The 21785-nt window shown below is 40.9% G+C and overlaps 1 protein-coding gene across 7 annotated transcripts in view; it reads right to left on the reverse strand.

Moving 5' to 3' along the window:
• Positions 1 to 21785, reverse strand: part of LOC128904178 (uncharacterized) — an 87278-nt gene that overhangs the window by 53198 nt on the left and 12295 nt on the right. For 4 of the 7 annotated variants that reach the window (XR_008464427.1, XM_054188139.1, XM_054188138.1 and 1 more), the window contains exons 2-3: positions 4504 to 4582; positions 2528 to 2658 (exon numbers count right to left, since the gene is read on the reverse strand). Coding sequence is in view for 6 of the 7 variants with exons in the window: in XM_054188139.1 (XP_054044114.1) it covers positions 2528 to 2619 (92 nt within the window). In the remaining variant the exon portion in view is untranslated. Of the gene's footprint in view, positions 1 to 2527; positions 2659 to 4503; positions 4583 to 6917; positions 7015 to 20465; positions 20546 to 21785 lie in introns of those variants that run through there. The other 3 variants (XM_054188135.1, XM_054188137.1, XM_054188136.1) reach the window with 3 other exon arrangements.

The raw sequence follows: 21785 nt of genomic DNA on the forward strand, positions 1-21785 counted from the left end.
AGTCATTGAGAAAGTATTTACATACTGTACTTTATATGAAGTACTTATATCAAGAGGGTTTTCTTTGAAAATGGAAAAGATTAATCCTCAAGGAAATTTAATTCTATTACAGAGAAAACATTTTATTTAGTTCTTAATTTTGGAAATAATGATAGATGTAATTAAGGTAACAATTCCATGTAATTTATTTCCAAGTAAAATTAAGATGTTTACTCTCCAAGCTAATTTTTCTTTGAGAGAGAAACAGTGTTGAGTGTTTCTTCCTACAGAACAACAGCTTAATATGAGTTGGATCTAATAGAAGACCTGAGCACAACTTCCAGCATCTAAAGGGCTGCACAGATAAATATTTCCTGTACAGAATGCAACAAATCTTGGTGCTGTTGAGTTGTTCAGAGCCCCATCTCACAAATACTCTGTGGTGGGATTCACAGACAACATATTTCCCACCAGATTTACCCACAGGGCTCACTACATGAATTGTTTTCCAAGTATTCAAAATGTGAATACAGCGGAAGGACAAAGGCTCAGGTTCTGCTGCCCGTGAGAGCAATTATTGTGCACGTTACTGCAACAACAAGCGTGTAGGAAACATACACTCAAGACATCGCTCCAAATCCAACTGTGCTCCTCAAAACAATTTTCTTCTGGTCCAGCTGACCACCCACATAGGCTACTGGGTTTTGCGTTTCCCTTAAGGAATTTATTAGGTACTTAATTCCTCTATCCTTTATCTGACTCTCCCTATCAGCTACTGGAACAGGCTCTGTGCTCAGCATCACTGTATGAAACTCCTTGTTAGGCACCTAACTCTATCCTTGTGTTTTCTGGGAAATTTGGGTCCCTCGCTTAGACTTGAAGTTACTTCATGAAAGGGGAATATGTACACTCCAAGCACAAATCCTTTGGTCTCTATGAAACCGATTTTTACACTCTCAAAAAACTTCAATGGTTTTCTATTTTTAAAAATGTTTAACCCCCTTCATACAACAACGATTTGTCTATGTTTTTTCACAGTAGTGAGGGGCAAGCAGAAGTTTGAGAAAATGTGAATTGTGATAAATTGCTCCTTTTGTTCTCAAGACCTAGAGTAAACAACATGTAATTGAAACTGATGGAGGTACTGAAGTTTAGTGGTGGCATAATTAAGAGCAAAACATGGGTCATCACATCTAAGAAAGCTTCACTTTTTTTCCTGAAGCATCTGCAGAAAAGCACTAACATCAGTTTTCTGCAGACTGAACTGAAATGTCAGGAATTAACTATTAAAGCTTTGCCTATTTTATTGTTTTCTTTTCTTGGGCTTGGTTTTCTCCCATATTATGGGTTGTTCCTTGGACTTATCTATAAGATCGATAACAGGACTGCCTTTATATATCAAATACCTACCATATACTATAATTTCTTGGATGCATGGAAAGAGGGTAATTTTTACAATGTTCCATTTAATAGAAATTAGTGAAACTTAAAGCATATATATAACGTGTATATTTAGAAAATACTTAGTATTTAAAAGTAAGTACTGACGGATAGTTATTGCTGAGGGACCATTAGTCGGTCACAGATGGTTACTGTGTGCAAGTTGTGCCTAGTTGCAGTGAATAAACATATTTAGAAATGAATGTAACTTTTTTGTTAGAGGTCAGAACCCTCATCACGTTTCTTCCATTCACATCCAGCTCTTTTCCTACTGACTTTGACTTTCAGACATGTCCCTTTCTCACAATTTTTTAAGAATCTTTTATCTGCAGACCCCAAAGGTTTCAATGGAGAACAGCATTTCCCCACCTGGAGCAAGTCCTTGGGAAAATGCTAGGTGAAAAGAAACTCTGCAGGCAATGACAGAAGAGGACAATAGCAACAAAGAGGCAGAGCATCTCTCAGACACATAAGGAAAGAGAGTTTCACAGTCCCTATTATACCTCCATAGTGACGTACGACCTCCATCTTTAGGGAACTGATCAACCTCACCCCACTTGTGTCAGATGAATTACCCAGTAATTGATCTTGCTGTAGTTTAGAGGATTAACAGGACATGAGACATAGCAAGCTAGAAGGTAATGTTGAATGGAAGCCCCACAAGCTGTGGAAGAGCCATTTGTTTACAAATAAACATAAGCGCATACAATTAGCTGTAGATGCTTATGCTGAAGATAATTTTTGCATAGTGTGTCAAGCCAGGGACCCAAGAATGAATTAGCCTAGTATGGTAGCACAGGGGTGAAAGTGGAGTCCACTGTGGCTCCACTGCCTCCTTCTGCACAGCTGTGGTATGTGGGTAGAAGGGAGTCTTCTGTGGAGATGGGAATAGGCTGCAACTGGGGGTGCCAGGAGCAGGGACGGGCTTCAGCTGGGGGAAAAACGGCATAACTCTCCCTCAGTGGGCACTTCTATCAGCCACTTTTTAGTTTGTGCAAGGCGACTTTCCAAGCAGAATACAGCCGATTTAAGAGCAGAGTGCAATTATTTATTGGCTAATACATATGATTCATGAGTTACTGAATAAGGTATTAATATTCTCACCAACCTTAATGAGACATTCAATGCGTCTTCGCTGGCCAGGCAGTCATCAGTCACATCAGGGCTGGTCTCCATTGCTCTTTCAAACAGGCCGAGCATCAGGGTTGCTGAGTTTTCGTCTAATTTTCTGCTTTATTCCTGGGATTTCATACACTTTAAGGCAGTGTTTTCCCCATTGAATCCCTTCCTGCTAACTACTGGAGTATCAAAAATCCTACTTCTATCTGTTTCTTTCCTTATCTTGCACAGTTTTAGCTCGTGCCTTCAAGACAATTTTCTCAGTAAAACCAAGACAAGGTTACAGAGCCTAGGCCTTGCAACACAGACAGCTGAATCCCTCCACTGTCAAATTATCCTACTTTTTCCAAGTTATCCTTACCCTTTTCCCCCAACATTTTAACTAGTTTATGTTCCTAGTGGGCTAGCAGACTTTTTTCCTCATCCTATATTCAAACCCTGTTGATTCAAAGACAAAATTTGCTGGGGGTGAGGAAGGCGAGGAAGAAGAAAACAGTGTCTTTGAAAGGTCACAGCTGGCGAGGTTTCTCCTTGTTTTGTACACACGTTGTGTGGAGTTTGCATCCCAGGGCCCAGGTAATGAATCCCTGCAAATGACTGGTTTCAGCATATTCTGAAGTAGGCCAGGAAGAAAAATCGCTCGGTCAAGTGTCCTGGACAGTTCTGTCCTACTTCAGCATGAGGAGAGATGCTTCTATCCAAAGTGGTTAGGTTTTTGATTTTGCCCAACTGAAGGGGGTGCTCACAAACCCTTTCAAGAGTGACCTGGGGCAGCCAGCCCTTGCCAGGGTAACCCAGACACTGTCTCAGAGAAACAAGAAAGCATCTTGAACAAAAAGTGGTGCAGAATAAAAGAAAGGGGTAAAGAGAAAGGAGAAGGTCATCTTTCATGTTCCATCACTCTTTCATTCAACCATTCAGTACAACAGCAATTTTATAAACGACTGCCTCTGAGAACAAAGTCAACTCTGTCAGATCAACAAAAAGTTAATCTTCCTTAAAATATTTCATTTAGGGATACTTATTCGATAACTTCTTAAAAAAAATTAATCATTCAAATTATCATTTAAATCCTCAAAATGGGGCTTCAGTGATACATAGATGTAAATAGAAACAGAAACTAAGAGCTATTATATCTTTAGTCAATTTTATCTCATTAATTCACTTTCTTTCATACATAGTAAGGGTGTTTGCATTTCACTTGTGATATAATCTCAGCTTTCTTTTCCAGGCTGACAAGTTTTTGATGACATAAAGGAACAGCATGAAGTACTTTGTAAGGTCTCTCTGGTACCTAATTCACCCTTTATTCACTAAGAAAAACCAATATTGAAAATTGCCTTTTGCCCTAGTGCAGTTTTAACACTGATCAGTTTAAAGAAACAAAATTTCTCTTCCCAAATTCTCATATAGAACCTTTTATTTTGAAGGATCTGCAGCACTTACACTTGTAATCTGTTTTCAATTCACGTGTAGTTTTCCTTGAATTCTGAAAGTAATTTTTTTATGATATACATATGGATGAGAAAAATTAAAAAAAAATGGTGGCAGCTTCAAGGTTTAAAATACATATTTTCTAATAAATTTTGCATAGATTATTAAAGAAATACAAACTTTGGCACAACCTATTTTTCCAATGGCTTCTGATAGGACAGCTTCTTCAACATAAAGTGGGAATCATTTGAGTTATTCTCTTGAAATATTGTTCCTGAACATATACCTTCCAATAATAGAGAAATTTGATTATGTTTAAACTTAAAGAGATGTTGTGATGATTCAGAATATGTCACTATGTGGTTTGCGGGTGCCAGTTTGAGCTGAAGTGCTGTTCCCTTAAGTCATATCTCTCTTTTCCTGTTTTCTGCCTCATTCATCCTGCACTAAGAAGGCAAGGCAGTGCTATCACAGGCTGATATTAAAAGTATTAACAGCTGAAAAGATCTGACTGTAGGGTGAGCATCGTACCTCCAAGATAAAGCCTATTTTCATCCTGCAAGGAGCTGGAGGTTGAAGAAGAGAACGGGTGATTCAGAAAGTGTAGGATCTGAAAAACATAGTAAGGTTGGTTAAGTTTCAACAGACAGCAGCTCACGCAGACATGTGCAAGCTGATGACTGACAACAAGCGAGCTAACAGTGTAAGCACAGTGGAAAACAACTCACCCTGGGTCAGCTACTCACAAATTTACCCAGTTTGTTGAGATACGCTGATATTACATCTATACGGCTTGTGGCATCCAAGCTAGCTAGCTTAAAATTACATCATGTGAGCTGAAGTCATAAAGGCAAAAATAGATCAGATAAAAAGACCTAGAGATCTTTGTAGCAAAAGGCCCTTTCTAACTGAGGAACAATAAAAAGCTGGGTGGTTTCAAAGTACGACTATTCCAAAATCCCCTACAGCAACTGAGATGCTTAGAGAAATGCATCAGAAAAGAGCAGCCATGTGATGGTGATGTTTTCCCAGACTATTTCCCCAGAATATTTCCTCAGATTGAAAAATCTATGGCTTGGGGACTTTCTGAAGAAAGAAGCAAACTGATGGTATGGTAAAGAGAAATGGAGAAAGACACAGGAGAACCTATATACACACATGAAGAAGACCCTGGACTTTTGTGAAAGGGAGAGCTCTCAGGAGAGGGTTCAGGCAAGAAAAGTGGCATGTTGTGAGAGCAAGCTTAATCCTTTGCTGTTGCTAAGCAAGGACCCAGTCACGCACTTGTAGTGTGTTTGTGCCCATGTATTGGGTTTACATGGCAAAGTTTTGGCAGCAGGGAAGAGCTGCGGGGGTGGCTTCTGTAAGAAGAGATCAGGAGCTTCCCCCATGCCAGACACAGTTTCAGCCAGTTCCAAGACAGAGACAGACCTGTTTGCCTTATTGCAAAAGCAGCTGGAATGCAAGCAGGCTGGATTGGATGACCTTTGTGTGGGCTCCTGTGGCCATGTGCATCCTGCAGGCAACGTTGTAGAGAGTGGGCCACTGAGAACACTGGGCTTTAGATATTACCATAAAGATCAACTAAAGCCTCCATAGACAACTTCTGTAGGACTACCAACAAATAAGAAATAATTACATGCCAGATTATGTCACAGGGAACAGGCAGCCTCCTACCATCTGCTTTCACCTTTGGGATTCTTCTGTCAGAAAATTTTATTTTCAGGTTCTTTCTCAGCTTGAGGGCTTTCAGATCCATATCTCCAAGGAATGACTTTTACCCACCTGTTTATAGAGGCATCTAAGGGCATAGGAAAGTGCTCTCAGTTCTACCTTTTGACACTGTTTCACAGTGCTTGAAAACAGACCAAGGTCCCAATCTTCAAGCACTAAGTATTTTGTCCAGTCCTTGGAACATGTAATATAAGAGTTTCAAATGTCCTAAGCCACCAGGCAAGATAGTTTTATTTTCCTTTTCCGACATAGGGAATCCTGAGCCCTTTTCTGTCTGACACGGAGATCTCAGCTGGAAGAATGGAAATCATCTCCTCCCTCAACAAAACACACAAAAAGCTGGCAGATGATGCACACTCCAGAGCACTGGGAGTCAAATCTCTTCAGAAAGGGAAAAAACTGCAGAAGACATATCTGATAGGAGCTGATGTTATTCTTGGAAAAGACTCCTCAAAGTCCAGCCATGTGATAAAAAAAAATAAAATCTGCTGCTGCTGTAATTTCCAATTTGGTAAAGCTCCAGTGGGAATTGCACAACACATCCATAGGGACACAGAAATAAACCTAACTTCAGAGACAGGTGCAAGCCTGGCACTGCATTGCTCTGTGCTACAGAAACTCAACTAAAGCCTCTTATCAGACCTGAAATGGGGAGCCGCAGTAGCGTCTGCAGAATCATGTCTGCACTGGTGATATTCTGTATTTACCACACAGGCAAGCATACTATATGTTCCCATATGATTAGCTATTCAAGTATTTGCTCTTGATTTGGTATTGATAGTACAGTATGATATAAAATTAAACCCACACGTGGAAGCTTCCTCTCACGTTCTGCCACCCATGTAATATACTTCACTATTTCTGAAGTCACATAGAACACATAGAAGCCTAAAAATGCACAAATGAAATTAACCATATTTTTATTAAACTTTAGGGCTTCCCATCTTACTAAAACCAAACATTTTCTGTACCTGAATTTTTATCACAAGAACTAACACCTAACTTTCCTATGAATCACCATTACCTCACATTTTTTAAGACAGATCTATTTGCAAGCGTAATGGCAGTTGCTGAATGGTTTGAATTCCAAATGACGCTCGATATGGCAGCTTTGCACATATAAGCACAGTCACTAAATCTACTTTACAGTTAGAGCTCAACAACAGCAGAGAACGATGATAGCTGTTTGAGAGAGGAATGAAGTGCTCTACCCATAGCAATGTCCTCAGATGACTCACTTCAATGCAGGTTCTCAGTATTGGACCCACGGCAGCCTGAACTATACATATGACCTTTCAAACTGTTATTCTGAAAAATATAACACGAAAAAAAGTAATCTTAAAAGTTACATGCTACCTTGCAATGGCTAAGTCAACCCATATTTCACACACAGGTTTGTGTTGTTGCATAGCATTTCAGTGGGGGGAAAGTCCCATGCAGAATAAAGAAAACTGACTGTGGAGAAAACTCACTGGAACTCCAGAGGACAAAGACAGGCAGGTTCCACGCTGTCAGGGAATCATCTTACACACTTATTTTCTGTCATTCTGTAATATTATACACGCACTATATTTATTTATTTAATTAATTTGTCTGGTAAATTATGAAATGATATATAAGCTGCCAAATGCTATGCACCAATATCCTTCAACGACGTGCATAATTTTACTAGGTGACATTGTTGACCTATATGTAGTTGTCCACTACATTTCAATTGAGGGGCATCTGGATGATGAGAGATATTTTATATCGTCTCCGCGCATAGACAGTAGGATTGTGTCATGGTGGCTACAATTTTAATGCAGTGATTGAGCATCATTCAGCTGGTTGCCATTCCATGGTGAGTGCTGTAATAAACCCAGACTGACAAAGGGTGGGAAGGAAAGCTAATTTTCCTGTGATGTCTTTTTCACAAAATGATTTATTTTAATGCTTATATTTGTTGTCACTGTAAGCCTTAGAAACCTGTCGATGGCCAAATCCCTATGAGGTCAGTCATTTCAGATGTGAAGATAATTTCCTAGGATGCCAAGCTTATGTTTCCTCCAGAGATGATTTCATTAGTGATGTCATGACATAAAGCATTTAAGACTGCTTCAACTAGTTAAATGTGTCGTTGGTGGATGCTCTGAGATAAACACAGAGACTGACCCAAAGCAGCAGAGCTCACACATACGTCTTCTACAGACGTCTGTTAGATTTTTAGCAACCAGGCAGGAAGAGAGAAATTTCTGTCATTTATTAAATAAAAAGGATAATGTAATTTTCACTAAATGTCAGGCATACCTCAGGAAACAATCCTCTTATGGAGTCTATCCTTTCTTTAGAATGTTTATTCACCTCCCCAGTGAATAATCTGATTTGGTGATTCATTAGGTCTTCTCAATCTAACCTTGTTGATTGATATTAGAGCTGATTTAAGAAATTAAAAAGTGAGAGCAAATATAAGAAGTTAAAAACAATCAAGGAAACTGCATCACATTTCATAATTTATTATTTTTGACAAATGGCAATTCCACTAATTTTGAAACAATTCTTTGATTATATTATATCAAGTTTTATTGATCCAGAGTAATTCTTTATAGCACAACAGAAAATTACCAACATGAACATTTGATAAAACTATTAATCACAACATAAAGCTTCCACATAAGACTTCATAGTAACAAAAGGTCTCATTTTGCTGTTCCTTGCTATTTCTCTAGAGACCAAATTCTAATCTCAGGTACACTGAAACTAACTGCTATGGAGGGACTATTTTGCCAGGAGAAACAATCCCCGTTCACATTCCTGAACACGAAAATGGAATTTGGCCCATTTTGGTTAAAATGCAACTACAGTGCAACAGAACAACAGGAAGATTAAAGGAAGGTGGATCCATCTCACACGGTACATTGTTGTTTGCATCCTCTAGAAGCCCAGGTTTCCCTCCATGTATACTTCACTCTGTCTCCAGCTGAAAGAGGTTTGAGCAGCTGGGTGGCTTAAGCAACTGGGTGCCTTTTCATACCTGTTGACAGCTCCTCGGTGACATTTAAGAGTAGTTAGTGACATTGAAACCCACAGAGCTTGCCTTGACTTTAAGCGCAGCTGACTCTAGCTTCTTTATCTGAAACCAGTGTCTGAAAGCATTCTGCAACATTTAATAATGAGGTCTCTTGCTATTCACTAATGACCACTGTAAATTTTTTAAAAATCCCACTTAAGTCCAATTATTTTGACAATTATTCCTTTCTTTAGGAAAAAACTAAAGAATATTTGAAATAGAGCTGGGCACTATATTTCTAATCATGCTTAATTTTAAAATATTTTTTTCTAGCTGCCTTTATTGGCATGTTATTTTCCCAATTTCTTCCCTCTCACAAATGTCGCTGTAGCAAATGAATTGTCAGCTTGTCACAGTGAATCAGAAAGTTCCTTCTTGTGTCCCCCACCTTGGACATAGCATCACGATAGCAATGCCCAGTCTGAATATTTTGTGTCCCTTTCTAAAACAGGAATTCCCACCACAGTGAACACAAAGCCAAGGGCTACATCCCCCAGAAGAACTGACTCTTCACGTGCCATTTTTTGGGTGCTGCACTCCATTAATTTTTCTTCTGCTCATTTCCAGAAAGAGTCCCCTTCTTCTAATGCCTGACCCTTACAGCCTTCAGCACCTCATTGTCTGCCATGGGGGGAGCCCCATAGATACCTAATTGATGTCACCGCTGCACCACGCTGGTTATGGCTCTGCGTGGGACGTGCCTGGGGGTGCCTGGTCCTGGCCATCATTCCCACCGCCCTCCAAAGCGTCGTGGCAGGCAAAGCACCAGGCTGTTTGCTCTTCTGTTAGCAGGCAGCTCTGTTAACACGGTGCTGGCAGGATGAGTTGGGTGGGTGGGTAGAGGCTGCCATGATTCTGTGACAGATAGAGGCCCCGAAGACTGAGATCAAAGGTTAAATGGCTTTTTGCTGCCATCTCTTGATAAACCAGAGGAAAAGGCAGCAGAAGCTGATACAGTGTCTGGGTAACATCTACTAGGCTGGGGCAGGCATTTAGCGCTTGCTGATGAGGATGAATTTACCTTCTGGGTGGACAGAGCACTAACAAGTTGTCAAGAGTGTTTGACAGATGAGCATCAGTGCTGCACTGGGAGACAGGTTCATTATAAATAAAGCTCATCCTCATTCCCCTGACTCAGGGCTGGGAGGGAAAAGTGGTTTCTGCCTTTGAAGGAATGAGTAATCTCCTAATGGCCCAGTCTCTGTGTACTATGGAGAGAGCTTTCTACTGTAAAAACGAGCTTGAAACACAGGCTCTGTCACGATAAGAGACACTAGGTGTGGACCCTGGGGTGATCCGGGAGCAGCGGTGGCAGAGGTCAATAGGGACCCTGAGTCCCTGCCAAATGTCAGTGATGAGGACATTTCTGTGACTAGACTATTCACTCAGCAACACGCAGTTTCATGTGTCCCACGTCTTCCCTCTGGTACCTACATGGCTCCCTAAAATCTTCTAACTAGCTAGCTAAATCTTCTGCGTTCACACAGAAGATCACCCACAGTAGTAAATACCCACTACTGCAGATCAAGCAGATCTGTAGACTGGGCCTCAGAAGCAATCAAATATAAATAATACTTCCCTTTCCTTTTTCTTTTTGAGATTTATTGTGAAAAAAAACAGAAATTAAGATTTTAAAAATAAAAAGTACCTTCATTCTTAGTAAAAGACTCCTGAAAACTTTGGCCCGTGAGTACTGTTTTCATGAGGTCCAAAGCTACCATAAGTTCTGCTTAGCCAATGTTAAGGCCTTGCTTCCCCAGGATGGGGAAAAAAATGAAGGCAGCATAAATTCAAATCACCAGAGGACCTACTGAGAAATTCCTTTAAATGAGCATTGCATAAAATGCCACTGTGGTCCCTGAACAGAAGCGAGGATCCCTACAGAAAGCTGAGCCCTGCAATAATAAGTCACTTTCCTCCTTGATCTCTTCTCTGCTCCTCTGCCACCACCCAAAACAAGGTATTGCCAGATGCTGTGGTACTCTGCTGGGTGAAGTGGGATTGAGGAGGCAACTGAATGAATCTTCATTAGCTGGTGCGTTCTGAAAAGTGTCGGTAGTGCATAAAATAGAGCTTTCCTGGAAAGTTTTCCAGCGAGACCTTGAGTGAGATGGTATGCCTCCATAATTAGGTGGCAGCTGAGTAAAGGGGGATTTTAGATTGAAGTTTTGGTCTGAGAGACTTCATACTATCTAAATCCTTTAGAGAATCAAGCGTTTTTATTGGATCTGACCCTGAGAGGAGACCAAAGTGGCAGGAAAGATTAGAAATAAGTCAGCAGAACACCAAAGGGATTAAGATTGTGATAAACGTAAACTAGTAAAAAATCAATAGAGTAAATTCTGCTTTTTACTTCAATTGTTTGTCCTTAACTTTTCTCTGGAAATCATTTCCTATAATTGAAGATTGCTTGGAAAGTTTAAAATATTTTTGTCATTTTTATTGGGGTAGCCATCAGCAGAATTAAAACTAAATTATAATAACAAGAATCAATACTCTCCCAAGTTTTAAGACGTGAAATATGTATCTTCACCAATATGCACACAGCAAATATGTACTTTTCATTTAGCTAAATTGATGTTATATACAATAACAAATACAAATACAAATATACAATATTTGGCATTATCTGGCAAATTGAGAAAGCAATGCAACACTACTGTAGCGATAGGACGAGGGGTAATGGTTTTAAACTGAAAGAGGGGAGATTTAGTTAGATATTAGGAAGAAATTCTTTCCTGTCAAGGGTGGTGAGGCCCTGGACCAGGTTGCCCAGGGAAGCTGTGGATGCCCCATCCCTGGAAGTGTTCCAGGCCAGGCTGGATGGGGCTTTGAGCAACCTGGTCTAGTGGGAGGTGTCCCTGCCCATGGCAGGGGGTTGGAACTAGATGATCTTTAAGGTCCCTTCCAACCCGAACCATTCTATGATTCTATGAATACATGGTACAAACCCATTAATATAAACACACACAGTCACAGTTTGAAAAACGAGAAACAAAACGCTAAAATATCTGTTACACTGCTGCTTGTGGCCTAGGCGTATTCCTGACTGCTAATTGAACAACCTTTACAATTAAACAGGTAAATTACCTTGTTAAGACTATGAATGTCCTTGAGGATCTCCTTTTTAACAGAACTTTGTACCCTACTTAAGATACTAATGTTGTTTATCTTAATGGATAGGAGAAAGTTTCAGTCCCTGTCTTTCAAAAAATGGCTGATACAAATACAGTAAAGAATAATGCACACTTATTAAAGGAGAAGGCCGGAAAAGCCAAGAAGTCCTCCTTCCTTCCCTTAGTCACATATTTTATATGAAGTAAGTCAGTTTTGATTGTGTTAGAAAATTACCTCTCTTTCCCAGTTTTAAATTTTATACGTTATGTCCATAATATTTCAATGTCGTGGCCTCAGCTGTACTACCTTTGAATTGTCCTAGACCATCTAGTAAGACTCCCGGTTGCACAGTGGAGAGTTAGACAAATGGCTTTCTAGTATCAATTGCTTAATCCCTGCAGGAGACTTGGAGGAAAGAACTCTTTTGAACAGGAACACGATTCCTGTACATGCATTTAAAGCCATACTCCGATGCCCTGCTGTATCCTCTAGGAAATTCTAATTGTGTTTAGCTGTCATCTTAAGTTCTTATGTGATTTAATGATATGGGATAAGAAGATTATTCTGATAGGATATTAAGGGGAAATATCAATTTGATTTAATCCCATGTTTCTGCATCGACATCCTCAAATGACCTGTGCTGCTGAGCCACTCTACCTCCTAAGAGGAACTAAGCTTTCTGTCATTATTCCTGTAAAAATTCCAACTGGAAACACCAGTCCAAGAGCTGTGTTTCAACTTACTCAACTGTGGTCTGAGACAAACAGGCAGATAAAGGCACAAATACAAAAGCTAAGATAAGAATGCTTTTTGATAGTTTGCTGTCCAACTGTCCAACCTCATGACCCACAAGTAATCCTAACTGAAGTTCTCATACCGAAGACCAGAAAGTACATGCTTTTGTAGGTATGAATTATATTGTGCACAAGTTATAAAATGTTGCTAATTTACTATTAAACTGTCCCCCATTTTCTTCAACATTCAACTAGAAAATGAGAGTCCTGTTGAATCTTGGGAAGTTATACAAGGCTAAAAAGAAGTCTAATAATGGAAGAACAAACTAAAACTCCTACCTTCTGCTCCTGGTTGTCTAGATAGCCTCTGACAGATTACTTTATTGTAGGCCAAAATAATTTGCATGTCAAAAATGTAAACTCTCCTTTTCTTGACTTTTGTCCATGTCATGCTATTAGATGACCCAGTATAATTTCATAGGTTTATAAGCACATGTTTACTGGATCAGATTAAAGCACCGTCTGGTGCTCTCTCTGACAGCAGTTCACCCTCCCTCCCACACGTCCCCGAACAACAGCTTCAGCTTAGCATAGACTGTAAAAAGAAACCAGTGAAATTTCCTTCAGAGTACATCTAGACTCCTTCAAATCTATGGGTTAAGGTATTACTGCCTATTAATTCCAGAGGCAACAAGCTGGTGAAGATAAAAATACCCTATCAGGCTCCATTAATTAAGGTCAATATGTGAAGTGGTAGCAGGCTCCGATGCCAATTCAAACACATTGCTGTCCATTTTTACCTCTTATATGCTAGAATATTCCAATGTTGCCATGTTGCCTGATAGCACGTTACAATGCAAAACGGACATACAGCTTTGTAAAAACCTAATCTTATGGCAATTAAAATTTTAAGGACAATGACTGGATTTTTCTTTAGAACAGATAACCTAGTTCAATACATCATAACCTGGCTCAAATACATCATAGCACTCTAGATACCACATAACTCGAGTAAATGGAAATATACTTTCTTGTTTCAGTGCTTTGAGGTTTGCTGTTCCCCTTTTTCTCTTCAAATAACAGATCAGCTTCAGCACAAAAATTAAGAGAAATACATGAACCCTGTAAAAATGTGGATGAGAGAGAGGACAGATGGACCTTCCTTCCAGGATGCATCCAATATAGACTGGATTTCCTGCAGCAGTAACGGCCAAACCAGACAGAGCTATTCTGAGGACTTTTACATTATTATGCCAATAATCTCACATTTAAAGACATGTTAGAGAATGCTAAAATAGCCAATACTTTGATATAGTAGAAGAATTTAAAAGACAAGCTATTTTTCAGCAGGTTTTCCTGTATTGAGCCAGGCCCTTTGCCTGCTAGGAAACTATATGATCAGAGGGGGAACTATGACGCCACTGAGACTTGAAGAGGCCTCTGTTGAATGTGATTGTCCATCAGGAGCTTATGGAACTCACTAGGGCATGGGCTAACTTTTCCTGGATCCAAAATACAAAAAAATAAGGAGCATGTAGCCTTGAACACTTTAACTCTGTGGACTACAGTAAGGATACCTTTACAAAAATTAAATAATGAAACTTTTTGCTATGTGAAACAAATTAATGTCCAATATCCCGTGAAATTTTAAGTCTTTGGATGAAAGTACACTGAAAACACAACCAAACATTTTGCCAGTACATGTTTTAGCAGAAGGGACAATTACATAACAATGAATAATCCATTAGCATTTTAAAGATACAATCAATAAATACAGGTATGACTGTATTATTCTGCTGTCCTAAAAAAATCTCAATATGAAGAGTTCACCAAACAGCAAAACTATGAAGAATATACAGAACTGTGTAATTCTGTAGTCAGAAACCAATTCTTCCAGTCTAATTTTGCTGATTTTAAGAACTTTTCACTAAATCTGTATTTATTAAGTAACTATCAAGGTACCCGACTAAAGATTAGTCTGATGTATGAGTCACCCTAATCTTAGTATTGCCTATTGATGATGTGTGTTGTCATGACATCTTCACTGTTCTATTTTCTCTCTTTCTTGTCTAGGCCTTAGTTTATTTTGTGTATGTATAGTCCCTCAGAAATCCTCTATTAATTCTAATGAAACATTTCCACCCCATCGCAGAGCAGATCCCAGTATAACCCAGTAGCTAAAGCAAAGAAACCTGCATATGGGTTTGCGTGCTCAATGCATGAAAAACAAGATAAGGCCTGCAATTAAGATTTGATTCAGTGTGATGTTAAACTGGAATCTGAATGTGATTGCACAGAAAAATCAGAAAATATCATCCATTAAATTAAATAATGTATCAGAAGTTTTAAAATTCATGCCTACAGATGCAAGGTAATGCACAATTAAGTAATGTAATCTAACATATGTCCTACATACTTAGGTACAGTGGGGGGCAGCCATAGTATTAGAGCACCAATCTACGTATTATAGACCATATGTCACATTTGTAGACCACTTGGAAGCTGCAGCTGGTGCAAAATCGAGTTCCTATTTGCCTAGCAGATCTGGCAGTGGGAGAATACCTTATGCTAGTGTTATTTTTACTATATATTCCCACAGTACAATTTCACACTGTTGATGCTGATTGCTAAACCTGCATGTGTTTTTGATCCTTGTTACCTGAAACGCTCCTTTTTCTTCATGGTGAATCTCTTGCAATCCTTATGTCTGCAGTATTGTCTCTATTTTTCTTTACATCTTGCCTCTTTTTATTTTAGGACATTTATGGTGCTAAAAACTTTCTTCACCTTTCTGCTATTCACTTTCATTCTTCACAGCAGTTTTTCAAATCTCTCTTCTCATCCCACCAAATTTTTAATTAAAAATAAGGCTACATTTTCCCAGGAAATGTTTCTCCAAGATCTGCTTTCTAGAATGTCATTAATTACGGGAAGATTAGGAAATACTGATGATTTATGTTTCTCAGTTATTAACAGCTAGGTCTGAAAAAGCGTCGCACCCTATTTAAACAAATTGCGATATCCTACATCACTCTCTAGAGCCAAGAAAAAGAAGTCTTATTTTATACCTTGATCCTCTCTATAATTCAATTTATTTGCGTATATATATAATTTTTTTTGTCCTATGGGGCTATTTTTTTTCATTTTTCACTAGGTGATGTGTGACGGGCTTCCCCAATATACCGCCAAACACAGTATGCCAAAACTTCCTAATATGTCCAGGTCAGTAATTAATTTCTTCTACCAGTCTCCATCAGAGTATGCCCTGCGATCGATCAATCTTATTATGATACAGTATCAGAGCTATACAGGCTTGATTAATTGCCCAGTTTTTCAAAGGTGTCATTTGCTACTGGAGAGAAAGAAATGTTTCCTCCCCCAGCAAATCCCTCTAGCATACACAAAGCAGTTAGTGATTTCAATTTTAGAGGAAGAGTGATGGGCTAGGGCGGTGACTGTGGTACACCCAGCAGTACTTGTCCATCTTTCCTGAAGATGCCAAGCTCCTTCCTTAGCTTGTGCAACGCCACTGAATGTTTATATCTGTGTAGTTCATATCTCTTGACCTGCATCAAATGAATGTCTGGTTCCTTCTCTAGTTCTCCTCCCCTGATGCTGATGCACATCTTTTAAAAGAGAGGATTCTTTTTATTGTTTCAGGAAAATGGAATGATGCTGAAAACCTGTCAGAATTGCATCAACAATTTTTCGTAGAAAATGAGTTTCAGAAAGCTGCCAGTTTGTCAACCTGTCTCTATAATAACCAACCTACATAATGATATAATGATCAAGAACAACACCAAAACATATTAAAGACAGATTTTGACTCTCTGAGATGAAGTAGGGAATCTCAGGTTCTCCTGGTGTCCTTCTTTCTCATATTAAAACTGTCCCATTAACAATTTGAATAAACAGGAAGAACACTTTTCTTTTACTTGTGATATTATTGTCATACCCCTGACAAAGAAACCTACAGGATGTGCATTTATGCAAAGGTGCGGTGTTCTGATCAGATCTGGTCTGTAAAGTACCGAACCTGGTTGCTAAGACCCCTCTCAGGAGCAAAACCCTCTTGTCAAGACAGAGGTGTAAGCCCAGGGCTGACATTTCTGTGCATCCATGGTCTCAGATGCAGCAAAGCCCACACAGACATACTGAATTTTAAGCATTTGCTTAAGCTCCTCCTCTTTCTGGGAAGCATTGAAACTTTAACACTTTGCTGAATCAGATTTCTGGTTAGGTGCCAGCTTTTGGCCGAGATGTTAAATTGAAAGCCTTTGTGCCTGGTTTCTTTGACCAGCAGCTGGGAAAGAACAGTCCAAGTCATTAAAAAAAAAACCAAAAAATGGCAAAAAAAAAAAAATAATAGGATTTGAGAGGGGCATGTTTTCCATGGTGGCCAGTTTCTCTGGTTCTGGGGATTTTTTTGGTAATAGTTCTGACATGGAAGTATACGAAAGGGTCTTTGTTGAGTGCATATAGTTACTGTTCTGCCTGTGCCTTTGCAGAAAGTAATTAATATTGAAGGTTTTCAGAAGCTTAAAGTAAAAAAAAAAAATAACCACATGATGTTCTATTACATCATTTTACAAGTGCATCACTCTTTTGTTTCCTTTAACATGTGGCTTTCAACTTTCAAGAAAAGCACTCCCAGTGATTGACACCACAATTGTATGTCTGCCTTTTTAGCTGGAGAAAGATTCAGCTGTGTGCAGGATGACTTTCACCACCCCATTTAACACATTCTTACACTGTTTTGAAGCTAGAAAGCAGCGAGGGAGGCTGCATTTTAGTCCTCAGTGAAATTTCACCCCAGGCGTTCACAGCTGCTGCTACCTTCAAGCCTGATAGGTTGCTGCATCATTCTGTAAAGCCTTGCACGTAGGAAAACACAATCCAGGAGTGCAGCACAGGCTGGGATCTACCTGGCTGGGGAGCAGCTCTGTGGAAAGGAGCCTGGGGGTCCTGATAAACAACAAGCTCAACATGAGTGAACAGTGTGCTGCTGTGGCAAAGAAAACCAACAGGATGCTGGGTTGTATCTACAAGGGCATCACCAACAGAGATAAAGAAGTCGTTATCCCACTCTACTCAGCGCTTGTCAGGCCATGTCTGGAATACTGTGTTCAGTTTTGGTCCCTGCCATGCAAAAAAAGATGTAGACAGGCTGCAGAGGGTCCAGAAAAGGGCCACAAAGATGATCAGAGGACTGGGAAGCCTGACATATGAAAAAAGGCTGAGACAACTGGGTTTGTTCTGCCTTGAGAAAAGAAAGCTTAGGGGAGACCTTATCACCACTTTCCAGTGTTTAAAGGCTGGCTACAAAGAAGATGGAGACTCCCTTTTTACAAGAAGTCACATGGAAAAGAGGAGGGATAATGGGTACAAGTTACTCTTGGGGAGATTCTGATTGGACACAAGAGGAAAAATTTTCACAATGAGAACAATTAGCCATTGGAATAATCATAGAATCATAAAATGGTTCGGGTTGGAAGGGACTTTAAGATCATCTAGTTCCAACCCCCTGCCATGGGCAGGGACACCTCCCACTAGACCAGGCTGCTCAAAGCCCCATCCAGCCTGGCCTTGAACACTTCCAGGGATGGGGCATCCACAGCTTCTCTGGGCAACCTGGTCCAGGGCCTCACCATCCTTGACAGTAAAGAATTTCTTCCTAATATCTAATCTAAATCTCCCCTTTTTCGGTTAAAAACCATTACCCCTCATGCTATTGCTACAGTCCCTGACAAAGAGTCCCTCCCCATCTCTCCTGTAGGCCCCCTTTAGGTACTGGATGGCTGTGATAAGGTCTCCCCGAAGCCTCCTCTTCCCAGGGAAACGGTGGATTCCCCATCAGGGGACACTTCAGATTCAGCTGGACAGGATGCCGGGGCATCTTGCCCAGACCCTGCTTCTTTTGCCAGGAAAGGTTGGACCGGATGATCTGTGAAGGAAGGTCCCTTCCAACCCGCTATTCTCTGATTCTGGCATCCACGTCAGTTCCGCACAGCACCATGTAAGCGGGAGGTGTGAGCATCCCGAGCCCCGACCGGTAGCGAGGAGGCGGCGGGGGGAGCCGCCGGGCGGGAGCCGCCGCGGGGCAGCCGGTTCCCCGGCTGCCCCGCGGCGGCTCCCGCCCGGCGGCTCCCCCCGGCGCCACCGAGCCGCTCCCGTTCCCATCCCCGACCCCTCTCCCGTCTCTGCGGCTGTCTTCCGGCGCCCTCTGCAGGAATCGGAGCGGAGGAGCACCCACAGTATCTGCAACACGCCGGGAGGCGGCGGGGGGGAGCTCCCCACCAAAGCCGGGCGCTGGCGGGGGATGCGGTACCTCGAGAATCTGAGAACTCCTAATATAACTCCCTTCGAGCTGCGATTTAAGCCTGCCAGGATTTAGCAGGAGTCAGGCAAGTGGTTTTTTGTGTTCGGTTTTTTGTTTGTTTTCGATGTTTTTTTGCACAGATTGAAAAAAAGAACTTATAGGGTGCTGTAAAAGTTTTAGAAATCTTTCCCCAGGCGTCCACAGAATAGGTGATGCTAAATGCTTTTTAAGACATTCAACTATTTAAAAAAAATTCTCCTACTTTACATCTTTCTCTGTTGACAGAATGCATTTCCTCCCGTCGTGGTTTTGGCTGGGATGAAGTTGACCTTCTTGCCGTCAGCTGGTGCGATGTTACGTTTCGGATTTGGGATAAGAATACTGTCAATAGCGCACCAATGGTTTTCATCGTTGCTAAGCAGTCAAGGCCTTTTCTGCTCCTCACACTGCCCCACCAGTGAGTAAGCTGGGAGGGTACAAAAAATTCAGAGGAGACACAGCCAGGACAGCTGACCCCAACTGTCCAAAGGGATATTCCATGCCCTGTAATGTCATGCTCAGTATGTAAAGCTGGGGGAAGGAGAAGGAAGGGGGAAGATGTTCAGAGTGATGACGTTTGTATTCCCAAGTAACCACTGCACATGATGGAGCCCTGCTTTCCTGGAGATGGCTGAACACCTGCCTGCTGATGGGGAAGCAGTGAATGAATTCCTTGTTTTGCTTTGCTTGCATGAGTGGCTTTTGCTTTACTTATTAAACTGTCTTTATCTCCACCCACAAGTTTTCTTTATTTTTTCTGATTCTTCTCCCCATCTCACTAAGAGAGGGAAGAATTGAGAGAGTTGCTGTGTGGTCCTAGTTCCCGTCTGGGATAAAACCACGACAACTTAAGATAGTGTTAAAATCTTTTTGCATCTAATAAGGCATAAGATTTCATCAATGGCTTGATTAATTGCAAACAGTATCTCTTTTCCCACCGTCTTCCTTTCTCCTTAGACCGTATGTTCTAGATGGGATTATGCATGTCTCTTACAGGGTTATGCTTTGTTAGCACACAATATGTTTCAGGCATTACCATAGTATATGTTTCCATATTACAGTTCCCGTTGCAGCACTTCTGATTTAATATGTGTTTTTGCCAATTTCACACTCACTGAAAATTATTTCTGGTTCTTCTCCAAGAGGTTATCACACACGCACCTTATTTGTGCCAATTACACTTGCTTGTGTGATCTGGGAAATAATATGTTTTTCAAAAAAACAGTGTCATTATTTTTTAAGAAAGATGCATGCAGCAGACATGGTGGATGGTACAGTCATGCCATTGAAGGAGCACAAGCAAGGACCAGCAACCTCTTGCAAGAGATGAGGAATGAGCACCTCGAAGGCGAGGGGGAAACTTAAACACATCTGTTGCTGAGAGCGGACTCTCATTCATTAGTCCTAGTCTGTTTGCAGTTCATAAATGTGTGTCTTTCATAAGTTATTAAATATCTTGCCCCACAACATGATTAGTAACACCTAATGACAGCTCGTATTTTACCTGGGCAGCCTGTGAAACATGCTGAGTTTGTGCCCCCTGTAAGACATTTGCATCGTATGCCTCCTTATTCTTCCTCACATCTGTTGAGGGCATATAACAAAAAGGGAACATGAGCACTGGAGAAAGAGCACATGAGCTTCACAGCAGGGACCATTCCAACTGCCAACAAAATAAATCATATTACAGGAGGTAACTGTGAAGCCAATGAAACTATCACTTGGCATGCTACTATGAGGAGCATGAACTGTTTGCATGCATCCTGTTTGCAGGTATTTCCATGTCGGGCAACCACATCAAGGGAAAAACAAGCGGCATAATAACAGATGTGACAGACCACAAAATGCTACATGCTATATCAAACTAGCCCAGAGTCCATAACTGAGGTTAGTCAATAATAGGCAGTGCCTTCCCCACGTGGACCAAAGAAGAGGAAAAAAAGCCCCATCTTGTTCCTGCCCAAGAAATATTATTCGTTTTGTGCGTGGATGTGTGAGAGCAAGGGTCATCCATTTCTCAGCTACAATCAGCCTTTGGAAAGTAGCAGACTCACACAGCGGGTAGCAGGTTTCAGCAATCACCATGCATCATGCGGGACTGGCTGTCAGCGGAGCGCAGGAAAGCAGAAGAAACGAGCATAGAGGAAGGTCAGTTTGCTGCCTCAGTGTCTTTAGTTTCTCCCTCCCACCCCCAAAGCCTTCTCTCCTGCCTGTTCAAGCACTACACAGTGACTGCGCCAGAGCAAACCAGTGCAGTTCAAATGAATTCAATAAACACAACTGGCCTAACAAATGGTGGATGTTGAGCAATCTAATACTCCTCTAAGGCAAAGCTTCACAACCAAAATAGGCTTTTGTCTTGTACATCTACTTGATAAACGTTCTAAGCAAGTAGGAGCTTGCATGTATTGGGAGGCAGTGTCTCTAGTGCTCACAAAAGTAGAATTGTCTGGATTCAGTCTTTCATCTGTGATAAACAGGTCTGCATTATGTACTGTGCTCTGGGTTAATATATTTCTCTACACTAACCGGAGAGGAGCGATAGCTGTGAAAGCAGGCTATCAATAACTCAGATAAAGCAGTTCTGCAGATGTACAGATAGAGAAGCCACAGGAAGAAGTTCCACTGACGTTACCTTAGTGCCTACGGGCTCCAACCAAGGGTCCCCTCTGCCAGAATTCATCCCAGCTAGCGTCGGGTAATACCAGTTGCGTAATACTGCTGTGTAGTCATCTCTATACACTCCCCAGTAACGGCATGCCTTTGGACAGGGATCAAAGGGATTTCAAGGGGGCTTATGTGGGGATCTCTCCCCTTACTAACT

Source organism: Rissa tridactyla, chromosome 1 (genome assembly GCF_028500815.1).
Source record: "Rissa tridactyla isolate bRisTri1 chromosome 1, bRisTri1.patW.cur.20221130, whole genome shotgun sequence".
Taxonomy (NCBI): domain Eukaryota; kingdom Metazoa; phylum Chordata; class Aves; order Charadriiformes; family Laridae; genus Rissa; species Rissa tridactyla.